The 20,662-nt window shown below is 34.5% G+C and overlaps 3 protein-coding genes and 1 long non-coding RNA gene across 4 annotated transcripts; 3 read left to right on the top strand and 1 right to left on the bottom strand.

Moving 5' to 3' along the window:
* The first annotated feature begins 937 nt into the window (after nucleotides 1–937).
* LOC141612457 (proline dehydrogenase 2, mitochondrial-like) lies at nucleotides 938–4,125 on the top strand. The gene is made up of 4 exons (XM_074431236.1): nucleotides 938–1,719; nucleotides 2,344–2,992; nucleotides 3,274–3,514; nucleotides 3,854–4,125. The coding sequence occupies exons 1-4, from the start codon at nucleotides 1,183–1,185 to the stop codon at nucleotides 3,894–3,896; spliced, it is 1,470 nt and encodes a 489-aa protein (XP_074287337.1). The 5' UTR covers nucleotides 938–1,182; the 3' UTR covers nucleotides 3,897–4,125.
* Nucleotides 4,126–4,443: 318 nt separating this feature from the next.
* Nucleotides 4,444–6,541, bottom strand: LOC141612458 (putative metal-nicotianamine transporter YSL7). Its single transcript, XM_074431237.1, has one exon. It carries the CDS (start codon nucleotides 6,493–6,495, stop codon nucleotides 4,483–4,485), a length of 2,013 nt encoding a protein of 670 aa, XP_074287338.1. The 5' UTR covers nucleotides 6,496–6,541; the 3' UTR covers nucleotides 4,444–4,482.
* A 3,989-nt stretch (nucleotides 6,542–10,530) lies between these two features.
* Nucleotides 10,531–11,797, top strand: LOC141615388 (uncharacterized). Its single transcript, XR_012529833.1, has 3 exons — nucleotides 10,531–10,663; nucleotides 11,034–11,102; nucleotides 11,310–11,797. It is a non-coding gene; the product is annotated as an uncharacterized LOC141615388 (long non-coding RNA).
* A 403-nt stretch (nucleotides 11,798–12,200) lies between these two features.
* On the top strand, nucleotides 12,201–12,782 carry LOC141614757 (uncharacterized). The gene has a single exon (XM_074433503.1). It carries the CDS (start codon nucleotides 12,201–12,203, stop codon nucleotides 12,780–12,782), a length of 582 nt encoding a protein of 193 aa, XP_074289604.1.
* The last annotated feature ends 7,880 nt before the right edge of the window (nucleotides 12,783–20,662 follow it).

Genomic DNA, 20,662 nt, shown 5'->3' on the forward strand with positions numbered 1-20,662 from the left:
CTAATGTTGATAAAGGAATGCGTCATATTATCATAATTAATATTATCATCTAGTCATCTCCACCTCAAGTTGACAAGTTTCTAGCTCATTTCTAGTAGGTCTAATTAATCTTATTTGCTGTACACACTTCATACAACACAAGTCACAAGACTCACAACCACACAACTCTTCCCAATGAATTGAATACTCTAATCTTTTAAAGATTTTTTTTTTTTTTTTTTTGATATATTTAGGTGTAAGGAGGATGGTCCTCCCGGAGGACACAATAATTTTTCCTCTTAAACATGTAATCGGGTTCGACTTCTAACTTTACGGGTGAAAAAATAATCAAACTTAAAATTGAGGAGTTTACTTATTAATTTGACTTCACTATCAGATTGAACTGTTTGTAAAGGATGTTCCTAATTAACTTAAAAAGTGAGTTTAGTTCTTTTGGACTTAATTTCAGGTCTATTCAGCTTATATCTTTACAAATTAACTCTTATTTCATTTCAGTTTACTCAATTCAGTTCAGTTCAAAAAAAACAAGGCATAAGTGATTATTTACCTAAAAGTCTCCCACTAAAATAACTTTTATCAATCAACAATTTTCAGAATAAGAGCAATAGGACATTAAAGTATTTTATTATATGGTTTTACAATCTGATATAATAAAATCGTTTAATACTCCTTTTCGAAATAGAAAGCAACAACCATGAATTAGCAAATAAAACGCCTTAATTTTAAAGGAAAAACTCCTAAAACATGGCAATAAATTACAAAGATTCAATGTTACATCATACATACAACAAAATTCAAAGATTCCACAAACAACACTTTCAAAACCGTGTGAATCGCTTACGATTCCCTCTTTTTACTCTTTCCCTTTCCTTTACCGTTAATACTATTTTTTACTAAAATACAAATTTATATTTAACTGTCCTATAGTAAAAACATTATTATAATAAAAAAAAAGAATTTCTTTTTTTACCCCTGAATTAAATTTCTCTTCTATATAATACCCCTCTCTTTTGTTCTTGCTTTCATCTCAAAACAACAACAACAAAAATATTTCTTCAATTTAGAGACAAAAAATAGAACAAAAACAGGGGAATTTACACAAAAAACAGGGGAAATTAATAAAAAAAACAGGGGAAATTAAGAAAAAAAAAACAGGGGAAATCAAGGAAATTTGATAATTATATGGCCATCCGTGTAACACCAAAGCTTTTACAAAGTTTCCGTCAAATTTCAAGGCCATTAAGCTCAGCACCATCATCAACAATACCAGTATTACCCATAAATTTCGACGAAAAAACCGACACTTTGGTATCAAAACCGTCGAAAACAGAGGAAACAATATTGAATTTTAATGATACCAAGAAATTGTTTTCAACATTTTCAAATACAAAATTGTTAAGATCAACAATTAATCTAAATATGGCTTCAATTGATTCAATTGTTGATATGGGTATGTGGGTAATGAGATCAAAATTAATGGAAGTTCCGGGTTTTCGACAAGCGATACTTGGATCAGTTAAACATAGTTTTTATGAACAATTTGTTGCTGGAAAAGATTTGATTGAAACTAGTCAAAGTGTTAGAAAAATTTGGGATGCTGGTTTAAGAGGCATGCTTAATTATGGATTAGAACATGCTTATGATAATGATTCTTGTGATAAGAATTATTTAACTTTTCTTAATACTATTGAATCCACCAAGTTCTTTCCTCCTTCTTCGGTACGTTTTTTTCATGATCTCGTTAATTTTTTTTTTTTTTTTTTGTTAATTTTTTATGTTCTGAGGTAACTAGATTACGGTATATTCCAAGATATCGTATAATAAGATCAACAGTTACCCAATTTAGTAACTGCTGATCTTATTTCTATTTCTATTATTATTAATCTTGTCCTATACGATATATTGGAATATACCGTATTCCTGGTGGGGTTTCATGTTATATTAGTTAGGTAATATTATGATTAGGGTAAAAAAAAGTTTTGCATGGTAGTTTGGTTTGGTTTGGTTTGGCATGGAATCTTGGGGCTATAATAAAATTTTCAGGTCTCTCTATGCTATGTGTAATGGATTGATCATGGTGTAAACAAATTACATGGGGGCTCCACATCATGTAATTTTCGATTGCTCGAAGCTCGCACTTTAGGTGGAGCTAGAGAGGCTGTTTCCGAAGGACCCTTGATTCTGAGGATGGACGCTCGGACAAATTGCATGGAGACGAGGAGATCATGAAAAATGCAAAAAATTGTGTGCCATGTGATGAAATTTCTTTGAACTTATATTTGTTTTTAAAATTTGTATTTAAATTTAGCTAATGGAAAATGGTTTAATTTTTCTTTTTTGTAGATAAGCTTTGTGATTGTGAAGATAAGTGCAATTTGTCCTATGGCTTTGTTGGAAAGGTTAAGTGATTTGCTAAGATGGCAAAAGCAAGATCCTTCATTTCACCTTCCATGGAAACAAAATTCCTTACCAATATTATCCGATTCGAGCCCGTTATACCACACACTTACGAAACCCGACCCATTAACCCCACAAGAAGAAGAAGACCTTAGATTAACCCATGATAGATTAACCAAGCTTTGTCAAAGATGTGTAGAGCTTAATGTGCCTTTAACAGTTGATGCTGAGGACACCAATATCCAACCGGGAATCGATTACTTAACTTATAACTCGGCCATCGAGTTCAACAAATTTGGCGAAATCCCAGTTGTTTATGGCACAATCCAAGCTTATTTGAAGGATGCAAAGGAGAGATTGTTGTTGGCAACGAATGCGGCCGATAAGATGGGATTGCCCTTAGGGTTTAAGCTTGTTAGAGGAGCTTATATGTCAAGTGAAAGCAAATTGGCCAACTCCTTAGGGTTTGATTCTCCTATTCATAACACAATTCAAGATACTCACAAATGTTACAATGATTGTGCTTCTTTCATGCTTGATAAGATTGTTGATAAGTCCGGGGCCGTCGTTCTTGCTACCCATAATGTCGATTCAGGTATTTTCCAACTGTTTCAAGAACTACGTCTAGTAACCATTACTTCAAAATACTTTCCTCTGTCCATTGAACAGTTTAAAAAACATAAACAATTCAATGAAACAGAGAAAGTATAAGATAAAAACAAAATACTTCTTCTGTTCCATTGAACTGTTTAAAATATATAAACAATTCAATGAAAAAGAGGAAGTATAAGATAAAAACAATGTTAAGTCTGTTTTTTCGTGTAATGTCATTTGTAAGTTTGGATATTTATTATGTTTCTACAATTTGGTACATAGGGAAATTGGCGGCGTCAAAGGCGAGAGATTTGGGAATCGGAAAGGAGAATGATAGGTTGCAATTCGCGCAACTATATGGGATGTCGGAGGCACTTTCATACGGTCTTGCGAATGCCGGGTTTCAAGTGAGTAAATACTTGACCTTTGGTCCAGTTGAAGAAGTCATTCCTTACCTTCTTAGGAGAGCTGAGGAGAATAGAGGAATGCTGTCTTCTTCAAGCCTTGATAGGCAACTCATGGGGTAAACATCACTTACACATCTTTGAAAATTAAGTTCTTTTGTTTCATATTGATAAAATGCAACTTGTGACATTTGACTAACGTTGTTTAGCTTTGCTAAATTTTCTATCTTTGGTTGGTTAAATCACTATCTAACTATTTAAATGACGGTTTTGAAATTGACTCGCTGAATTGAACCTATGTTATGAGTCAATCACACTATCTATCGACTTTAACATTGACTTAATACTTGACTAATAATGGATTCTCTAAATCTCTGTTCCATTTACGTGTCTTAGAGTACGCTCGCATTTATAAGATGTAACTTTTAATATTTTTCCTTGTTTTTTTTTGAATGTAGGATGGAATTGAAGAGAAGAGTGAAAGAAAGATGTGGAATGTGAGGAAAAGTGGAGGTTAGGATGGACGGTTGTCTTGTGATTACAGCCTTAGGAATTTGTCATCACTTTTGTAAATAAATAAAATGTAATGTTGTGTCCTCTGTTGTAAGAAATTATTCTCTTATTAGGGGTATATATTTAGTTACTTGTATGATTTAAGCTCGTTGTATTGCGTTTATTGTTTGTACCGTAATCAATATCACAATGATAATGGCCTATGTTAATTGTTAAATTTTTTATCATGCATGTAAATTACATAAAACTTCAAACATGGCGCGATTTCAGAGCGATCTCAGAATGATGTCTTATTCTAATTGCAAAACAAACATTCTAAATAGCTAACAATATGCAGATATCAAGTAGTTTAACGAATTAAGAATCGTATCACTAATAATTAAAAATCGCTAATCATGTTTCTTAAATAAGCAATTGCAAAATCATATCATATACTTCATATATTAATTCAAAGAAATTGTGCTAAACATTAATAAAAATGAACTACATTAAAAAAAAAAAAAAAAAAAAAAAAAAAAAAAAAAAAATTAACAGAAGCATGAAAATCTAAAACCCTAATTAAGCCTTAACCAGATCAAGCTGGAGCTTGAGCTTGAGCCCTACTGATAACTTGCAAGCACATGGGCGGTTTAACTCCGGCCAACGCTAGTAACGAACTTGGCAACGTCCAAATTCCGTCTCCACAAATCAAACCAGATGCAACTGATGGTGCAAATGCATCTGCCTTAGCCTTATTCCTATACTCCCATATAAACAATATCAAACTCCCTACACACATATCTATTACAAAATACCCTCCCAAGTAAAACGGTATCGCCATCGCCATTGGGACTGGTATGAACCCCTTCCACCTCGGCCACCACTTCTCTACTACGTCTCGAATCCCGTTCACGACAAAAGAGGCCACGAAAAATATGATGCAGAGTAGGAGGCAGTACTTTGGCAGAGCACTAAACCCTTCAACTCCTAGACTAGCCATGCTCCTGTAGATTGACCCGTATGGTGCGGCGTATTGAGAACCCGAGAGGCCGAGATCAGGGAACGCCTTGTAGAATATCCAGAAGACACATGGTGACATTACGCACCCCATTGCTGTCCCAATGACTTGTGATATGAACATTGATCGAGGCGAAGCCAAAGTCAAGTACCCTGCTCTGAAATCTTGTGACAGGTCTGATGCTGTCGAAACAATATTCATCATGACTCCACAGGCGGCTAGTCCCGCTACAATACCGCCTTGGGACGCTCCGACCCAACCTCCGATAACAAAAATCGCGAGTTTCCCGTAAGTTGAGGCTAAAGACCAGTCGGTGAGGCCAGCTCCATAGGCATTGCAAAATCCCATGACAGGAGCTACAAAGTACATTAGTAAGACATGATACCATTTTATTTGGTGGAAGATAAGCGGGACCACCACGATAGCGACAGCAGCAAGGGCAATATAACCGGCGATTGCGAACCATAATGGGATTTGATCTTGGAGAAAGTATTTCGTTCTTCGTTCGTCATCAAATGATTCATGTTCTTCGGTCATTAAATTTGTACTTTTATCCTTTTTTTGTTTATAGAGTCCGTACATTGTACGACCAAAGACCGCCATGAAATTGTAGAGTCCGTCACCAAGAATAATGGCTATGGAAATAAAAACCCGGTAACCTTGAATACCGTGAAGGCTCGAGGCCGACACGTCTTTACTATACCAATCACCCTTCTTTGTTCCAATCAAAGGCCACATAATACCCCATGATAAAATCGCTCCAATCATCAACGATATATTTATGATATAAGGGCATATCATTCCGACTCCAACATATGTGGCCGAGAAATCAAAATAAAACCGGCTTTTATACGCTTTTATTCCAAATGTCGGAAAATTTGAAAAACCACAATCTTCCGTCGCCGAGAAAAACCACTGAAATAATCCCCAAAAGAAACTAAATGAGAAGAATTTACCTAATTCCCTGACCTTTTTCTTGGCTAATTCGGCACCGGATGGAGTATGAAAGCTGTTGATAAGATGTGCAGTTGCAGTTCCGCTTGGATACTTAAGTTTAAAGTCAATAATCATAATCTTACGAAGTGGGACCACCGAAAACAAACCCATAAAACTAACAACAAACATAAAACCAATCATCCAACTAAGAGCAAGTGTCTTGGTATTACTCGGTCCATATTCTTCACCGGCTGCTTTCGATATTCTCTCCGTCATCCCAAGTATATAACTTCCAGCTCCTCCGGAAAAGGCAATACCCGAACACGCTACCACACAAGTCTGAATAACTGTATTTTCTTGACGGGTAAAAGGTTGTTTAAGCATTCCAAAATATTCTAAAATCTTAGTCCATGTCTTGACAAAGAAAAATCCTAATAAACCGGCGGATACGTTTAATGACGGTATAATTCCGGTGGTAAGATTTAATTTCATGACGATGAATGTGAACATAATATTGAGTATAAAACTCACTACAAATGCCCTAATGGTTAATTGTTCTCGCCATGGTGGCACTCTTACGTCAGCGAACGCTAGCTCCTCCGTTGTCTCCTCCGTATCCTCTTTGGGGTTCGCCTTTTCCAAGTCTCGGTCCATTGCTAAATTGTAAGAAGATTATTGTGAGATGGAAGAAGTTGTAAATTTTTTTGATGAATAATATGGGTACGTGAACCGTGTATTTATAGTAGAAAAAATAATCCTACTTTTGTTTAGTCTAGGAATCCTAGTAAGAATGGAAGAGGACATGAATTTCTAATTTTACTAGGAACGTTAACGTATGTACGTTAAACCAAGCAGATGATAGAAATTATGAATCACAAATTGTTTAAGTGGGCTGATTGGGCCTACTTGTGCGCTTCTGATAGTTTCAAAGTGAAATATCTTTTATTGGGCCTAAATCTTGTGAATTTTTTCGACTCGAACTTTCTATAAGACCGTCTTATAGCATAGAACTGAAGATTTAATAAGAAAAAAAAAAAAAAAAACTCAAACAAAAGACATAAGTATATTAAGATTTTAATTATATTTTGATAACTTTTAAAGCTTATAACGAAAACAAACATATTTAAATATGTAAGTTATCCAATTAAAATATCGGTTTTTAATCTTAAAAATATTAAGTTATTAAAATAAAATTATTATTTTGTATTTTTATTAAGTGATTTTATTGGGTTTTCTTTATACTGTTATTAAGCTAGTCTTACATATAATTTCCAATTTATATTACCGTCTTTTAAAATCTAATAATATCTTTTAAAAGATCGTTTTATGTTGAGGCGGATTCAAAAGAAAAGGATAATGCCGATAATTTTAGATAATGAAATTGAAATTTCTTTGCTTTGGTTTTGATTTCAAGAATCAGATACTTGTTATGATAACCAACCTATCAGTCGTCATTAGAAAGTACTCTCAGATTGTTAAGTTATAAATAAATCAGCTAGTTTTGCTTCTGACGGGCTAATTTGGTCACAAGCTTGTGACCTCTCACAAAAAGGGAGATGGGACAAGGTGGGCACCCCCCATGTGCTTCCCACTCATCTCTTAATGGATATTTTATGAGAGGAAACGGTATCCGTCACAAGCTTATGACGGATATTGCCCGTCTTCAATGAGATTTTGTGTAAATAAATATGGGTGTCAAGTGTTCAACTCCTTGTTATGAAATTCATCTTACTTGTTACTTATGAGACCATCTTACATAATAATTTTTGCATTAAATATTGTTATGGATCTATAGGTGGCGATTGGGTAGTCGGGTCGGGTCATATCGAGTTCGGGTCAGTCAACCCTTTAGGGTCCAGCCGGTTTGGGTTGGGTCGTTATCGGGTCGAGTCATTTAAAGTCGAATAATGTATCGGGTCGGAGCGGGTTTGGTTCGAATCGTTATTGGGTTTTGCAACTTTATCGCATTACTTCAAATTTTTACCATTAATTTTAGTCTTCAAGCATAATTTGGTTTATTTACTTCATTATTAAGTAAAATGTATTAGACTAAACACTAAATCACATTCATTTTGATCAATCTTAAGCTTAATAATTGTCGGGTCTTCAATTTAATCGGTCAATATTGGGTCGGGTCGAGTATGGTACCGGTCATAGGTCTGGATACGGGTCATCATTTAGTCGGGTTGGTTTCCGTTTGCAACATTCTCAGGTTTTGTCGGGTCAGGCTAAGCTCTAGTTATGATAGGATTATTGGCACTAGACCATTTAGAAAGCTTCAATTCTATTGTAGTCAAAAGTTTAAGAAATTAAACAAAATTCTCTCTCTCTAGAACCTCCCTCTTCTCTCTAAAAAAAAAAACCTTAATCTCTTGTTTCTGACCCGCCGCCTCCCCTTACCAATCTCTTCCCCTCCTTCTCTCTCTACCCATCGCCGGAGATGGGGTCACTCCTTGACCCATCTCCGGTGATTAATCACGGATCCTCTTTGTGGCGGCCCCATTATGGCTTGATCTCACCCCTCTCTTTCTTCGGTTCGTGGTTTCCGTCCTGCTCGTCCGGTGGGTTTGACTGGTTTTGATGTGGTTTTGCTGAGGTCGATCCGCTCAGCGTTCCCCTGTCCTGTCATCGAAGCATCGCGTGCGCTCCAGGGGTGTTTCCCCTCTCCCTCGCCCCTTTGCCCACCCATGGTAAGTCCCGTTGTCTTGAAGTTGTCGGTCGTCGTTGTGTATGGTCGATGAACATAGCTCATCTGGGTGGTGTCTTCTGTTAAGGGTGTCCTTTTGGGACGATCTGGTGTTTCCCCTTCCTCTCGCCCACCAGATTGGTCCATGTTCATGGTGTTCTTTTCTCGGTCTGATGTGTTTTAGGTTGGTTGGGCTGTACGTGTGCCGATGGTCTTGGGGGGGTTCGTTTTAGAATTTGGAGTCTCAGTGTCTGGTGTTTGTTGGATGGACCGTGTCTTCGTGGATGGTTGGTCGCGTCCGGCTGTTTCTTAGTAGTTGGGGTTAGGTCAAGTTTGTTGTGGTCCGTTTTCCTGTTTGAGGCGTGTTGGGTAGAGTGGATTTGGGGTTTTCGGGGATGGCGTTGGTTGGGACTGAGGTGGTGGTCTTCTCGTCTTGGAATGGTGTTCATTTTGCTTTTCCTGTCTTTTTTTTTATCTTTTAATAAACTTTAGTGGTAAGCCTTGTCCTTTTAATGGTGTTAGTGTTGCGGTGTTTGTGTCTTTGGGGGTTCGTGTTACTCATTGTTTGTTGGCCTTCTCGGACCGCATGTTCTATGATCAATGGATGCGTTGTCTTAGGTGTAAGAGATTTATCTCCGTCGAGGGCAGACTCTGTCTTGCTTCTCATCTTTTCTGTCTACGTTCTTTTCGCAAGAGCGTAAGTGCACCTTGTCATTGTCACTCCGTCAACTGTATGAATCGACTGTTTTTGGAGGTCTTCCGTGATAATGAAGTTGACATCAACGTTCGCGACCAAGCTGCCGTCTTCTACCTTTCTACCATCATTTTTCCTGCTTACCTTAATGTTGTAGATTTACTTTTGAATAAAGGTTATGTAATCTCTATGTATGGCTTTGTAGTGCTAGATCTAGTTATAAAGTGTCTAGTGCTACCCAGTCGAGTAGCTTACTTTGTATCGGTTACAATAATGTAAGTTATTTACCTGCTGTAAAAAAAAAAAAAAAAGTTTAAGAGGGTGTTTGGTTTTATTAGAAATTTAGAATGGAATGGAATGGATTTAATCCATTTTATTGTTTGATTGGAGATTTTTGAAATGGCATTGGATACCAAATAGATTTCTACTTCACTCCAAACCCTTGAATCCCATACCCACCCTCCTACTTAGAATTCAGACTCCATTCCCACATGCTACAAATTATGTCAAACCAAATATTGTTAAGGAAGTATAAATTTAGAACCCTAAAACCCTATGGTTTATATTTCATTCCATTCCGACTTCGTTCGCGAACCAAACACTCTCTAAATGGGTTACAAAGGTATTTTGCTCATGTGACTAAAGACTAATAATGCACCAACAATTAATCATTCTTTGTAAAGCGGATATGCTTCGAATTATATGCGTAGTTTGCCTTCAATACGAGAATTTGAAAAGTCATAATTCATACTTCTTTTGTTCCATTCATTTATTTACCCTTGTTATTCTTACTGAGAAGTAGTTTAATCAAAGGTGAATAAATGATTGAGATGGAAGGAGTAACTAAACCATTTCAAACTTGATTTGGAAAGCTCCATATTTGTCATTCATAATTACGTTGTTAGCGTCTTTATTACTCCCTTTGTCTAAATTGTTTTTTTACCTTTTATATTTTTTTGTAAGGAATGTTTTTTTTTAAAAAAAAAAGTAAATAAATTAATGATTGAGACGTAGAAAATAATTGTAAAACTACATGCATTTTGTGTATGAGAAAATGTCAAGGTGACATTGAGTGTCCGTAAAATAAGGTAAGAATACTAAACTTTTAGCTATGTTTTCTATTATAAGCTTCATATACATACTTGAACTTCAAATTTAGAGTCTAAATAAAGATAACGAGATCAAATGCAATATTTTTAGAAAGGCTATCATATAATTAGAATCTCTAAACAATCAGCCACAAACGTAATTAATTTGAATGTTCAAAAGTTAAACCTATATATACCCCTAGCAAATGGAGTTAGGAAACCATCGTCCAAAATCCATAATTTGAAACAAAACATCATCAAACCTTAAGAAATTTCAATTTATTTTAGCTTTCGAAAATGAATAATTCCGAGAATGCTAGCTACCACGCTGGTGAGGCCAAGGGCCAAGCCAAGGTTAACATCTCCAACTTTTACTATTCTTAGTTAGAGTCGTAAACATGTCATACCCGGAAAATTAAATGGAACAATCCAACTGATTAACAAATAAATAAATGAATAGAAAATAGATACATATTCATGTTGGTCTAATATTCGATCAACTAATTAATTCTTAGCATAATTAATATTATTTTTTATATGATAAGGATAAATGTTCGTTGTAGCCAAAAAAAATTAGTAATAATATGCTTCATATGTCAAGTTCAAAACATCTGTATATAATTTAAAGGGGCATTGATTTTAAACAACAAAAATGTATTATACATACCTTTATCGAGTTTATTGTTCCTTGTATAATATTTTTTAATCATGTATTTTAATACAGGAGAAAGCCGGAAACATAGCTGAAAAAGCTAGCAGTGTTGCCCAGTCTGCCAAGGAATCCATGCAAGAGGTATTACATATATTTTTTTCCATAACAAAATCACTTAGGATTTATATATAAATTGACCGTTTTCACCAAAAAAAATATATATAAATTGACAATAAGTAAATTAATAAGTTGCATATATGCGTTCATTGACAATAGTATTATTTTATTGTATTACTATTGAACTAATTAAGAATGTTAATACCAACTTGAAAATGATTGAAAATATAGGCCGGATCACAAATGCAAGCCAAAGCACGAGGAGCAGCAGATGCAGTGAAGGACGCCACCGGCATGAAATAAATTAGTGTTAATGACGCAATTTTGAAGACACTACGAATTCATAAATTTTAGTTACTAAATAATATACATAAATTAGAGAAGCTAGCATAGTTGTCAGCTCATGGTAGTTTAATTTTCGCCCTTCCTATTTTGCAGATCTATTGTACGCCATTAATAACGGTATGAATTTGTAACTGCTGAATTTGGCGATAAAAATTTAAGATCTTTAAAAAGAGATGAAATTTTCATTATGACTCAAATAAATCTCTTTTGTATTAATTAATTACTCCATAGTTAAGTATTGCACCGGAGATGTCTTAGTCTAGTGGTTAAGACGGAGGTATTGTGGACAATAGGTCCCAGGTTCGAATCCCCCCTCCCCTTTATTGTAATGCGACCTTGTGCGTGCTTCGATATTCAATCAACAACAGTTCTATAATCTCTACTTCATTACATTCATTCGTTTTCATAATCTTTCATCTAATTCTTCATAACAAAACTTCAAGCTTAGTAGTTTCAATGCTTGTATACATCTTCATCATCTAGTTTGGGTTTATTCATGGTATCTTCATACATCTTCCGCACTTTTTCCTCATTCCTTCATCTTCTCTGTTTATGGGTATTCATCTTTTTTCTGTTATCAATCATGCCTGATCATGATACTTCTGAAAATTCATCACCCTTTGATTATTATGATGACCCACTTTATCTCAATGCTTGTATACATCTTCATCATCTAGTTTGGGTTTATTCATGGTATCTTCATACATCTTCCGCACTTTTTCCTCATTCCTTCATCTTCTCTGTTTATGGGTATTCATCTTTTTTCTGTTATCAATCATGCCTGATCATGATACTTCTGAAAATTCATCACCCTTTGATTATTATGATGACCCACTTTATCTTTCTACAAGTGATCAACCTTCAGCAACTTTATCGTCTTTCCTTTTTGAGGGTCATGATTTTTTGGGGTGGAAAAGAGAAGTTCTTATGGCATTAGCTGCCAAGAACAAAGATGGTATGATTGATGGTTTATGTCCATGTCCTCCCTCTACTGATAAACGTCATAAACAGTGGAAGAGATGTGATTTTATGGTCATGAGATGGATTTCTAATTCATTGGACAAAAGTTTAAAGGAAAATTTTAAATTTGTTACATCATCTAGAGAATTGTGGAATGAACTGATTGAAAGATTTGGACAATCCAATGCTTTGGAGGTTTATCAGTTAACTAAGGATTTGGGGGCAATCTCTCAAGAAAATCTGTCTCTTGTTGAATATTACAGCAAGATTAAAAATCTTTGGGAGACACTTGATTCCCTTGATCCACTACCTGTTTGTTCTTGTGGGAAAATTTCACTTTGTTCGTGTGCTTTGATGAAGAAAGTGATAGAACGAGAGAATAATGCCAAAATAATTTAATTTCTGATGAATTTGAATAATAGCTATGATGGGGTCAGAACTCAGATCTTATCACTTGATCCATTACCTTCTATCAACAAGGTGTTAGCACTACTGCAGAAAATTGAACGACAAAAGCAAATTACAGACACTGTTTCAGTCCCAACAGATGCTAATGCATATGCCAGCTATAGACAGTCTGACTCTAAGAAGTCTGGTGATGCTGGTCCTTCAAATATCAAGTACTGTGATCACTGCAAGAAGAATGGGCATACAAGGGCAACTTGTTTTGGTTTGACAAAATGTCCACATTGCAACAAGACAGGCCACAATCCAGCAAACTGCTTCCTTATTAGAGGCTTTCCTGGTGACAAGAATAAGGGTAAAGAGAAAGTATCTTACAGCAAGGATAATCCCCCTAAAAGAGGAGCTAATACTGCAGATGTCTTGTCTGAGTCTCCTCTAGAGGATTCTTTTTCTGCTGCTGCTGAAACCACTGGTAATGTTGTTCCTGGCAATACTTCTGGTGCATTTAATGGTATTTCTTCTGAAGTTCTGGATGGTCTTGTTACATCAGTAGTTGATCAGGTGCTTAAAAGAATATCTAATCAGCAGGTTTGTCTTCTGCTAATTTTGCAGGTATGGTGTATCCTTCTTCTTTTGCCTTAACTGCTAATAATTCTGGTTTCTTGACTGATTGGATTGTAGACACTGGTGCATCAGATCATATGACTTATGATGTCATTATTTTGACTTACATACATGTGTTTAAGAGGCCAATTAAAGTAGGGTTACCTGATGGTAGTGTTAAACTTGTTTATAAAATGGGTATTGTCTTACTAACTGATAAAATAAAGTTGTTAAATGTATTTTACATTCCTGATTTTAAACAAAATTTGCTATCTGTGAGTAAGTTGCTTGATCATCATAACATGACTGTTATGTTTTCTTCTCATGATTGTGTGTTTCAGGACCTTTCAAATGATGTTATTGTAGCCAAGGGAAGGAGGATTGGTGATCTTTATAGGTTTCACAGAAGTTTAGATAGTACTCATCAACTAAATCTTTTAGTTCATACTGTTAATCAGCTTGTATTAAATAAGTTCTTATCCAAAGATAAAGACACTAGTTTTCTTATTTCTTATGCTAATTCTGCTTTAGATTCTAGACAAATAGATCTTGTTCATGCTAGATTGGGGCATATGTCTGTTGACAAGCTCAAGTTTGTATCTGATTTTACTCATGCAATAAAAGGATCTTTTCATTGTAAGTCTTATATTTTAGCTAAACATCATAGGTTGCCATTTCCATTAAGCACACATAGAGCTTCTACTTGTTTTGAATTGATTCATATGGATGTTTGGGGTCCATATAGGACACCTTCTATGTCTGGGGCTAAGTATTTTTTAACCATCTTAGATGACTTTTCTAGGAATACATGGACAATATTATTTCAGCATAAGGATCAAGTTTATGGCTTAATTAAAGACTTCTTTGCTTATATCTTAAATCATTTTGATGCTCAAGTAAAGACTATTAGATCTGATAATGGTACAGAATTTTTACAATTACATTGTGGAGCTTTATTTAGGGAAAAAGGCATTGTGCATCAAACTAGTGTAGTGGGAACACCTCAGCAAAATGGCAGGGTAGAACGAAAGCATAGGCATTTACTTGAGACTGCAAGGGCTCTTAAATTTCATGCTAATTTACCTATTAAATTCTGGGGGGACTGTTTGTTAACAGCTACATACCTTATTAACTTGATGCCAACACCCTTGATTCAGAATAGGACTCCATATGAACTATTGTTTAAATCTGTGCCAGTATATGATAAGTTAAAAGTGTTTGGGTGTTTATGTTATGCTACCATGCCCCCTACATTCAATGATAAGTTTGGGAGTAGGGCTAAGGAGTGTATATTCATTGGTTATCCTCATAACCAAAAAGGATATATATTGTATGATTTAAAACTGCACAAAATTTTTGTTAGTTGAGATGTTACCTTCAAAGAGCAGATATTTCCTTTTCATAAAGATACTCCTTATGAAGATCTCAATATTACTCCAAGTGAGCTTGTAAATCCTACTGCCACAACTCTCATCATTCATCCTGAGGCTATTGTTCAACATGAGCAAGTTGAGCAATCAGTCTGTGATCAGTCTGTTAGTGAACAGTCATCTGACCAGAACAACACTAGGCAAGGTACTGGTTCTCAACAGCCTGAGATTAGCACTAACATCAGAAGATCTTCAAGAACTACTCAGCTGACATCAAGGCTGAGAGGATTTCAATACAAATTACCTGGCAAGCAATCTGCTGCAAGTACAGTCCAAGCCTGATGGTTCAGTAGAAAGGTTTAAAGCAAGGCTTGTAGCAAAAGGGTTTAATCAAATCAAAGATAAAGATTACAAGCATACCTTCTCACCTGTTGCAAAGTTTACAATAGTGAGAACATTACTTGCCTTAGCTGCAGCTAAAGATTGGCCTTTGTTTCAGCTGGATATCAATAATGCCTTCCTCCATGGATTTTTAGATGAGGAAGTTTATATGAGGCTCCCTGAGGGATTTGATGTTGGTAAAGGCTTAGTTTGCAAGCTCAAGAGGTCCTTATATGGACTAAAGCAAGCATCTAGGCAGTGGAACAAAGAGTTAACCAGATTTCTTCAACAACTAGGCTATGTTCAATCCAGGCAGGATTATTCACTTTTTACAAAAACAAACACCAAAGATCATTCATTTACTGTTTTTCTAGTACATGTTGATGATGTGCTGCTTACTGGTACATCTATTCCTGAGATTGAAAGGGTCAAGAAGGAATTGCATGCTGCATATTCCATCAAGGATTTGGGTCATCTTAGATATTTTCTTGGATTAGAAATCTCAAGGAATTCAGATGGTCTAATGATAAATCAAAGAAAATACATTATGGATATCATGAAAGATCTTCAAATGGAGAATTGTTCTTCTGTCAAATTCCCTATGCAACAAGGTTTGAAACTTTCTGTTGATCAAGGAGAGATTCTGGATAATCCAGAACAGTACAGGAGGCTTATTGGAAGACTATTATATCTCAACATGTCTAGGCCTGACTTATCATACAGCATTCAACATTTAAGCCAGTTTGTTAGCCAACCTAGGCTCCCTCATATGCAAGCTGCCTTACATGTAGTTAAATATTTGAAGGGCACTATCAATGCAAGGCTATTTTACAAAAGACAGTCTGATTTACAAGTTACTGCATTCAGTGATGCAGACTGGGGACAGTGTGCATTCTCCTGTAAATCCCTGAGTGGCTACAGTGTACTGCTTGGCCAATCCCTAGTATCTTGGAAGACTAAAAAGCAGGCTACAGTCAGTAAAAGCTCTGCTGAATCTGAGTACAGGAGTCTGTCTTATACCACCTCTGAATTAGTCTGGTTGGCAGCATTATTAAAGGATTTGGGTGTGCAGGTCTCCGTTCCTATTAGTCTTTACTGTGATAACAAAGCAGCTATACACATATCAGACAATCTAGTATTCCACGAGAGGACGAAGCATCTAAGTATAGACTGCCACTTTGTTAGAGACAAGCAAGAGCAAGGCTTTCTGATTACCAAGCATGTCAGAACAGGTCTGCAGCTTGCAGACATAATGACTAAACCATTAGGGTCTGATCAGCATAGATTTCTTTCCTCTAAGCTTGGCCTGATTTTCCAAGACAGTCCAACTTAAGGGGGGAATATTGGATATATAAAGTTAGTTAAAAAGTTAGTTGAGCTAACCATGGTTTACGTCTGTTAATCATAGTTAGATGGTTGTTATGTTTGTTAGAGAATTGGTTATAAATACCAACATCCTGTATAATTGTATTCACTACTTTGAGAAATAAAAATTTATAGTTACAATTCAATCAACAACAGTTCTATAATCTCTACTTCATTACATTCATTCGTTTTCATAATCTTTCATCTAATTCTTCATATCTTCATAACAAAACTTCAAGCTTAGTTTCAATGCTTGTATACATCTTCATCATCTAGTTTGGGTTTCTCCACAACCCATTAAGATTTGGCCATGCGTCCGTAATCTAGAGCACCAAATAGCGCCACGACTATTATCACACAAATAGGATTATACATCCAGTTGTATATAGAGCATTGTACAACCAATGTATCAGAATCCGAGCTTATATGTATTTTTTTCTGAGCTAATTTAAAGTTCATATTTTTAATGTGTAAATGAATGAGTTCAGATACTTTCTAATAAAGCTCACATTCTTTAACATAAAATTCGGATACTTTATTACAAAGCTCAGATTTTATACTGTACAACTGGTTGTATAATCCATAAATTGCTATTATCACATATTCTACAATTGATACGTTGTTTATTATTATATACACTCCTGAGAAAAAAAACTCAAATATTTTTTAAGGGTAATAATTTTCGCAATACACATTTTTTTCATCACATTACATTGTTGAATATTAAAATTATATTCCTTTCATTTTCCCCTCCCAAATTCCCTCTTAATTTCTCTCTAATTAAACACACTCATCCTCCTCTAATTTTACAAAAACCTTAAATTTGGTTACTATCCTCGACGTTGAAGGAGGGGGTTCACCGGCCGTTTAAGTTTCATATGGGCTTCGGGTCAGGGGTGGCATGGGTAGGGTGGTATGCGGTTGGGTTTCATATTCAATGTTGTTGAATGTTACGTGTATTGTGTGTACTGGAGTACCACCTTCAATGTTAGTTTGCAATGTGTACTACGAGTGTTACTTTCAAAGTTTTTTTCCTTTTTAACGTAGTACATTAATAATTTATTCAACGTACGTGCTAGCGGTGCTACAGTCCGACGACCACCGAAGACGGCCGTTGGCGACAACCAAAAACCCCAAACCAACCCGCATCAATTAACCCCTGATTAAAATAAGATATAAAATTATAATAAAGAATCAGTTTAATTAATAATTGTAACACCTATGGGGTTATGAGACTAAGTTGTCCCACATCGGGAAAGTAAGAAACTTTTGATAAGTTTATAAAGGATTACACCCACCATTTAATAAAGTGGCCTTGTACTTTATTTTGGGTTTAAGTGAAGACAAGTAACGGGTCCAAAGGTACACATCTCATCTTATTGGGTTTGTGTTACGACGATGGTGCATGGGTCGGGTTGTTATAGTAATCCCCCTACTACTAAGAGAATAAAAATTCTCTTAGTTTTCCCTCCAAAAGGCATCTAGCTAAATAAGGTAACAAATTATTATTTTTTTATTACATTATTATCTTTTCAATTAATATATTCTTGTAATTAAACTCTAATCTTTTAATTAAAATCCATATTTATGACTTCTTTATTAATAAAATCCATAATTTATTATGCAATTATTTCCATTTCCATAGATATTATTTTTCATCAGTTACACTCTAAAATTACGCAAACTTCTTCTTATGGAGTCTTTAACATAATTATTGTCATCAGTTACACCCTAAAATTACGTAAATCTGTTTCTTATATTATCCTTCATCAATATGGTGTATATTTTAAAGGACGTAACAATTTTTATGTATTTTTTTAATTGAAAAAAATATTAGTCTAATTATTCGTAAATCGACTTTTTAAGTGCATGGTATACTGTTTTTATCTGTTTTTGTTATAAGGTTTATACGTGTTTTAATTAAATTTTACATTTTTACATCAGTTAATTGTAATTTAATGTCATAAATTAGTTTCATGCAATGATATACAATTATAGAGTTAATTTTTATAGTAAAGTAAAAATGGTTTAAGAGAAAAATAACTTAACTTAAAAGTGTCTTTTCATTGTAATAAACTTTCATTTTCTACCTCTCACTAAGATTATATTAGTACATTATAGCATTAAAGGTACAGTTATTTTATGCAATTAATTTAATGAGAATGTTTCTTTATTAAACAAAACTAAAAAATACCGTGTTGTAGCACGAGGATCTACACTAGTAATGGATTAATGAGTTAAATACTTGCTCTATGGTCAAATAACCATTCATAATTGAAGTATTTGAAAGGAATATGAAGGATTCAACAATAGAGAAGAAGAAGTGAGAATTAGGTTTGATTTTTTTTAGTAAGGATAGATAAATGAAAATTTTAGTGTAAAAAGTACTCTAAAGAGTAAAAAAAATTACTGCGGAAATGTAAACTTCATTTTTTAAAAGCTCTCCGTATTATTTATTTTATTTCCCAAAAAATTAAAAATTCTCATTAATAAACAAGAATAATTTCTTACAAAAAAAAAAAGAATTGTCACTAAATAAAATAAAACCTCTAACTAAGTAGATGATATATAAACAACAACCTTTTCATAAGTATTGCCTTGCCACCGCAAAAACTCTAAGACATATTGTATTAGGAATATATTTAAGTCAATTAACTTGTGTTTACCCTAAGGGTGTGTTTGGTTCACTCAATAAAATACTATGAGGTATGAGTTAAACTCATAAAAAGTGTTTGTTTGTCATATACAAGGGTTTCATAATCATACCCAATATTGTTAAAATCGCGATCCGAATCGTAGGATCGTACGAATCTACGATTCAAATATAGGTAAACGACCAAGTCGTTCATAGGATCATCATAGAGTAGAATCGCCGTAGAATCGTAGAATTGTTCAGAATCGCCATAGAATCATACAAGTCTTTATTTTGCTTTTAATAAAGGTTTTTTCTTGTAATGGCCCAGTTGGACACATGTCCTTAGTCCTTACTCCTTACAACTTTCTAAGGTTTATGACACTCTTAATTCTCTTTCTTTGATTTGACTCATATGGCCACTTAGTCATGTTAGCCCGTTTGACTAACAAAAATAAGAAAAATGAAATAAAAAAGACATAAAAATTAGCCAACAACTAAACAAGTAAACCCAATTTCCTAATTCCCTTTCCTTTGTCCAAAAACCTAGAACCCTAACTCCCAATTTAACATTCATCAATCTACTATCATTACTCGTCACCCATGAACTCTAAATAAGCTTTGATGACTAGTGTTGGTATCAGTATGTTGGTTGGTGTCCCTGTCACTTTTTTTTCAACATTTTGCTCCTTAGTTGCTATAAGCAAGTAATGCTGACATTAGCGGTTGAATTATCACTTCTTTCGTTCAAAAACACTATTGTAACTTTTATATAATTATATAATTATTGTTTTATTTATGTTATTTTATAGTTAATTAACATTTTTCTGAGATCTTTTCCATCAATCATATCTAAATTAGCGAGAATCGTAGGATCATACGATCCAACGATCCAATGTCACGGGACCTGAATGATTCAAAGTAGAATCCCGATCCTACACTCAAAGTCTCAAACTTTCTCATACTCAAGGAGGAGATGTGTATGGGATTGATACCCATAATATCAAATTAGAATAAATTAAAATGTGAAAATAAAAATTATGGCATATTGTAAATGAAATTTTTTATATACTTATTTGATTAAATATATATTTCATGATTTTATAATATTAAAAATTATTAAAGTATTGTGTTTTACGTATTTTAACTTTGATTAATTTTCAAACCAAACCACCCATAATTGAAACAAATGCAAGGTATGAGTAATCAAGTTCCAACTCCATACCACCCAGGTATGATTCCTAACTCCAAACTCATATTCATGCACGAAATAAACGCCTCCTGATACATATGTAAAACCGCCTTACACAAGTATTTTTATATGTCGTTGTAGGAGATTTCATAAAAACGAATATTTGAAAAAAAAAACTCTACAAATAATTAGGTGAAATGAATTGCCTTTGAAACTAGTAAAAATAACTTTTTAACACTAAATTCGTTAATAAATTTTATTTTGCAAAATCTAGAAAACATGTAATTGTAATACATAAAAAAAAATCGTAAACAGCTAATAAAAAAATATT

Source organism: Silene latifolia, chromosome 11 (genome assembly GCF_048544455.1).
Source record: "Silene latifolia isolate original U9 population chromosome 11, ASM4854445v1, whole genome shotgun sequence".
NCBI classification, from domain to species: domain Eukaryota; kingdom Viridiplantae; phylum Streptophyta; class Magnoliopsida; order Caryophyllales; family Caryophyllaceae; genus Silene; species Silene latifolia.

Bases quoted from the DNA above. Each gene is read 5' to 3' on its own strand.
- LOC141612458 (XM_074431237.1), bottom strand. From the start codon at position 6,495: ATGGACCGAGACTTGGAAAAGGCGAACCCCAAAGAGGATACGGAGGAG.
- LOC141614757 (XM_074433503.1), top strand. From the start codon at position 12,201: ATGCCTGATCATGATACTTCTGAAAATTCATCACCCTTTGATTATTAT.
- LOC141612457 (XM_074431236.1), top strand. From the start codon at position 1,183: ATGGCCATCCGTGTAACACCAAAGCTTTTACAAAGTTTCCGTCAAATT. The intron at 1,720-2,343 runs GTACGTTTTTTT...TCTTTTTTGTAG, and splicing joins AGTTCTTTCCTCCTTCTTCG to ATAAGCTTTGTGATTGTGAA. The intron at 2,993-3,273 runs GTATTTTCCAAC...TTTGGTACATAG, and splicing joins TACCCATAATGTCGATTCAG to GGAAATTGGCGGCGTCAAAG.